This window comes from Actinia tenebrosa, unplaced genomic scaffold (assembly GCF_029948245.1).
Source record: "Actinia tenebrosa isolate PJP-AT-01 unplaced genomic scaffold, QUT_ActTen_1.0 PGA_scaffold5__44_contigs__length_20552954, whole genome shotgun sequence".
Classification (NCBI taxonomy): Eukaryota; Metazoa; Cnidaria; class Anthozoa; order Actiniaria; family Actiniidae; genus Actinia; species Actinia tenebrosa.
Window position 1 is genome coordinate 18,345,823 of NW_028292582.1, and position 5,784 is coordinate 18,351,606.

The 5,784-nt window shown below is 36.8% G+C and overlaps 1 protein-coding gene across 1 annotated transcript; it reads right to left on the reverse strand.

Moving 5' to 3' along the window:
• Positions 1-5,005: 5,005 nt before the first annotated feature.
• On the reverse strand, positions 5,006-5,566 carry LOC148906792 (uncharacterized). The gene has a single exon (XM_089038133.1). The coding sequence runs from the start codon at positions 5,564-5,566 to the stop codon at positions 5,006-5,008; it is 561 nt and encodes a 186-aa protein (XP_088894259.1).
• Between the last annotated feature and the right edge of the window lie 218 nt (positions 5,567-5,784).

Here is a 5,784-nt window from a genome sequence, read left to right on the forward strand (position 1 = left end):
CACGGCCCCTTGCTAAGAAGGACTGTAACAATAGAATGGTAGCAAATCTCTGATTGGCTGATAGATCTTAGCTAACTATATAATCACTAACTTTGTGCTATTGTTTGCCTAAGTTAATTAGTCAAAGAAATAGGCGAGCCGTGACCTGTAAACTAGTGCACGTGTGCTACTCAAGGGCGCGCATTTTTAAATATTTTTAAGCACGCTTGCAAAAACTGAAACAATATTTTATTGTACATGCTTTTCCTTCGTATAATTTGACATGTTCGCATTTTCAAATTCGTATCTGTTAAACAAACGAGTGAACTTGATTCATGTTTTATGACTTGATATTCAACTGATGACTGTATAATCTTCAAATCGTCTAGTGTTTATAAAGTCATTGCTATTTCGTTCTTACAGCTAAATTATTAAGGACGATAGTTTTTCTTCATTGATTGTCCACACTGCGGACAGAAGCAAAAGTGGCGTTCTACGAAGCTCAAACAAGTAGGGCAAATACGGTTCAATCGAAATGGTTTTTGGACTGGCCAAAGCCAATACGCAGAAGACACCTGGAGTACTGGAACACAACATGCACATTGGAGTAATAATTGATGCCTTTCTCGCCATTTTCAAGGAACAAGTAAGAAAATTTTACGGAAGATCTTGGCGAATTTATATTCAACTGGCTTTTAAAATTATCTAATCAATAACGAGTTTGATGTTCTACAAATTTTAATTATAAAAAATATAAAGATAACAAAAAACACGTAGAAAACACGTTCATTTGCGTACTGGGTCTTTTTTTAGCTATAGTTGTTTGAGTCTTGATTTGTTTTAGTTTATAAATGCGTATTGTCTTGATCTTTAGCGTGATAAAACAAATAAAAATGGTAGAAAACACGTTCATTTGCGTACTGGGTCTTTTTTAGCTATAGTTGTTCAGTCTTGATTTGTTTTAGTTTATAAATGCGTATTGCCTTGATCTTTAGCGTGATAAAACAAATAAAAATGGTAGAAAACACGTTCATTTGCGTGCTGGGTCTTTTTTAGCTATAGTTGTTTGAGTCTTGATTTGTTTTAGTTTATAAATGCGTATTGTCTTGATCTTTAGCGTGATAAAACAAATAAAAATGTTAGAAAACACGTTCATTTGCGTACTGGGTTTTTTGTGTCATGATTTACTGCAGAATTAAATGTGCGTCTTGTGTCTTGATTCTTAGCTCAATTCAATAAACTTGTTAGAAAAAACGTTCCTTTGCGTAATGAGTTGTTACTCTAGTAAACGCCCATGCCCTTGTCATGCCTCACTGAATTCCTATGTGTTGTCTAATTAAGCGCTAACTATCTCCTATTTAATCCTAACTAGAGTGCAAATAATATACCCGTGAATAGTTAGGATTAAATTTTAGTATCTTGCTAAAAATCAAGACAATACGCATGTATAAACTAAAACAAATCAAGACTCAAACAACTATAGCTAAAAAAGACCCAGTACGCAAATGAACGTGTTTTCCCCGGTGTTTTCTACCATTTTTATCTTTATATTTTTTATAATTAAAATTTGTAGAACATCAAAATCGTCATTGATTAGATAATTTAAAAAGCAAGTTAAATATAAATTCGCCAACATCTTCCATAAAATTTTCTTACTTGTTCCTTGAAAATGGCGAGAAAGGCATCAATTATTACTCCAATGTGCATGTTGTGTTCCAGTACTCCAGGTGTCTACTGCGTATTGGCTTTGGCCAGCCCAAAAACCATTTAGATTGAACCGTATTAGCCCTACTTGTTTGAGCTTCGTAGAACGCCACTTTTGCTTCTGCCCGCAGTGTGGACAATTAATGAAGAAAAACTATCGTCGTTTGTAATTTAGCTTTAAGAACGAAAAAGCAATGACTTAAACACTAGACAATTTGAAGATTATACAGTCATCAGCTGCATGAATATCAAGTCATAAAACATGAATCAAGCTCCACTTGTTGTTTAACAGATACGAATTCGAAAATGCGAACATGTCAAATTATACGAAGGAAAAGCATGTACAATAAAATATTGTTTCAGTTTTTGCAAGCGTGCTTAAAAATATTTAAAAATGCGCGCCCTTGAGTAGCACACGTGCACTAGTTTACAGGTCACGGCTCGCCTATTTCTTTGACTAATTAGACTTAGGCAACCAATAGCACAAAGTTAGTAATTAGTTAGCTAGCTATCTATTTCACGGGTATATTATTTGCACTCTAGCTAAGCTATCGATAGCCTGATAGCTAAGCTATCGATAGCCTGATAGCTAAGCTATCGATAGCCTGATAGCTAAGCTATCGATAACCAAGAAGCTAAGCTATCGATAGCCTGATAGCTAAGCTTAGCTATCAGGCTATCGATAGCTTAGCTATCAGGCTACCGATAGCTTAGCTATCAGGCTATCGATAGCTTAGCTATCAGATTATGTATTGTTGCCCTACAATCTTGATATCCTCAAACCTAGAACCCTCAATTCGTTCCTGGAAGGATTGGCAGAATTGGGGATTAATAAGAAATGGATTCGAAACAAAAAAGTCTTAAGTGATTTAATGGAAAAAGAAGAACTTGAGGATAATAAAGAGCAATCCGATTAATCTGATAGTGAAGAATCAAGTAGCGAGGAGGAGGAGGACCGAAATTCTGAGACTAATGACTCTGAACAAGACCAGGGAGAGGTGGACGAAGAAGAAAATGAGGGAAGTGAGACAGAAGAAGATCCCTGTGTTTACTGTGGAAACAAGGATGCCAAAGTGAACAGAATAGTGAAATGTCCAAAGTGTCTTTGGCACGAAAAGCTAGTCAATTTTCCTAGTTCAACACTCTGTAGTATTTGTGAACATCCATTTGCAGTCAATAGGAAAACGCTCAAAAGCGTGCTTACATGTTGCCATGCTTGTAAGACTATACATGACCAATCACCCAGAAGTAACAAGCAAGAAACTTTTAATTTAAGTAGCGACGAAGAATGAGCATTGTATTTTTATGTTAGTTTATAAAAAAAGATTTTACACTCCAACGTTCTCCTTCGTATTTGAATAATTAGGTAGCACTTCGTAAGTCTTATTGTTTGTGGTTTATGAGTCATTAATTGTATTGTGTTAGATACAATAGTCACTAAATTATAATTCATAAAACGATATCTACGCGCTCCAAATGTGGAATAAAATTCAAAATCCCCGCGCTCTGTAAATTGGATTGGTAAACAAAAGGCTTGCCCAATCTTGTCTAACAATAGTCTGCTCGTCATTTTATGGTAACGATTTAATAAACAATAGTCTGCTCGTCATTTTATGGTAATGGTTTAATAAACAATAGTCTGCTCGTCCTACTCGTCCAAAACTCTTGCCAATCTCGTACCCAGAGCCCTTATTTCTTACTGCGCATGCTCGACGAAATAATTGGGCTCTGGAAAACTCCAAACCGGAAGACCCAGATTCTGGGTTTCTCGCACATGCGCATTATGACAGACTAGGTAAATTCAAAATGGCGGACGATGTTCAACGAGCATGTGAATTTGCGCTTGGAAAATTAGGTTTTGAAGATAGTTTTCGGTTAAATTAACTCCGAAAATATCTATTGGATGGATATCAATACAATTTCCATTACAAAACCGTCAAAACTTTGAAAAATCCGGCCCTACAGGCTTTTTTGGTGTACTTAATTCGAGACGCCATCTTGTTTATTTTCCCTAGTACTGTAATTTTTACTTCCGGTATCTTCCTTTGTTCTCGAGAGCCAATCACAGCACAGGAAATATTGGAGTTTTCCAGCGCCCAATTATTTCGTCGAGCATGCGCAGTAAGAAATAAGGGCTCTGGGTACGAGATTGAACTCTTGCCTAACAATAAATTCATGACGTCAATTGGTCGTCATGGCAAACTCAAACAATACCTACTCGTCATTTTATGCTAATATGTGATGAATAATTACTGTGCTCGTCCTGCTCGTCCTTTTGCTCGTCAAAAATCCGGATCGTGCCATCCCTACACTACTACTAAAGCAGTCGAGCCAAAAATGGCTTTCCGTACGAAAAGTTATCCGGAAGAGGTGTTTACACGATACCGTTCGATTTCTTATCCGTACAAGTCAAAAATTTGACCTCGATTTTCCAGGTCCCAAATTCGTACGGCTAGGCGTTCAAATTTGTGTCCAGATAGCACGGTTTCGTGTGAACGGAAAGCCTAAAAGTACAACTTTTTGAACGGTCAAAAATTCGTCCAGTACCGTGTAAACGCAGCCTCAATTTTACGAGAAAATGTGTTACGAGAAATTCTGAAAGGTTGTTGAAGGAATCCAGAAACAGGAGATGTAAAAAATACTCAGCTGAGACAACATCATTCAAGCTTGGTTTAAATCAAAACAATGGTCGCTCGATTGAGGCTCATTTTTTGGAGTTGACTGCAGTTATAGATGAGACTGTCAGTTGTCCAGATATTCGATCTCCACCTAAACTGAAATACAGTAAATATGGCTGTATTCCAATTCAAGAACACGTACTTCTGACTTGAACTTCAATCTTTTCAAAATGACAAGTTAACTAATGGGCATCTAAAATGGAGGTAGATTGGACTTGTTTACGAAAGAGGATTTTCGATGAACAAACTTGTTGAATTCAATGAGCCAATTAAGTTCAAAAGCTAATTGCAAATAGTTTGTTCTGATTCGTGTGTGAAACAAATAGTCGTCTTGTTCATCATTTTGTTAATCACTTGAACTTAATAATAATAATAATAACAACAACAACAATAATAATAATAATAATAATAATGAAGAAAGGATTGAAAAAAATGATGAACTTAACCAGCCTAGACTTAGTCCGCTGGTCAATGCAAACATGACATATACAGACAAATAAAACTTGCCATTATAAATATTTTAATAATAATTATAATAATAATAGCAGTACTTGTATAGCGCATTCTGCTATGTACCTCAATGCGCTGTGGAGTTAAAAACGAAAATAATGAATAGTTCAGTCCAGCAAACAGGTTCAAAAGTTTTAAATTAAGTAGGCTGATTGAAAGAGTAGAGTTTTCAGTAATGACTTAAATTCGGGAAGGCTGTCAGATTTCCTGATAGTGTCCGGTAGTGAGTTCCATAGTGTAGGACCAGCAACTGAGAAAGCATGGTCGCCATAATTAGAAGTGAAGGTACGAGGAACAGACAGTAGGCTTTGTTTAGATGATCTCAGTGAGCGTACAGGCTTGTGTTCTTGTAGGAGCGCGGAGACATAAGCGGGAGCAGAACCATGAAGAGACTTGAAGGTAATCAGCAACAATTTGAAGATTATTCGCTCTTTAATCGGTAGCCAGTGGAGCTCTCGTAGAACTAGGCTGATGTGTTCAGTAGATTTCGTTCTTGTGACAATCCTTGCAGCAGCATTTTGGATCCTCTGTAGTTTCTTGATTTGGTAATCAGGAAGACCACAAAGAATACTATTACAGTGGTCAAGTTTTGACGATACAAAAGCGTGTATAAAGACGTTCAGTCTCGGTCTTTCCAATGTAGTTACGTATTCGTCCAATATTGCGTATTCCAAGTGATGCTGATTTGCAAACATTATTCACATGTGTTGTCAACTGAAGATGACTGTCGAGAACGACACCAAGATCACGAGCTTCAGCTTTTGGAGAAATGTCATTACCATTCAGGCTGACAGACAATGGCAGATGTTGACGGAAACGCGACGTGAAATGAAGAATGTCAGTTTTCCCATGGTTACATACTAGCTTGTTAGAGGACAACCAACCCAAAATGTCCTGGAGACAACACTCTAGA

Excerpts from the sequence above, each read along its gene's own strand:
- LOC148906792 (XM_089038133.1), bottom strand. The coding sequence starts at position 5,566 with ATGTTTGCAAATCAGCATCACTTGGAATACGCAATATTGGACGAATAC.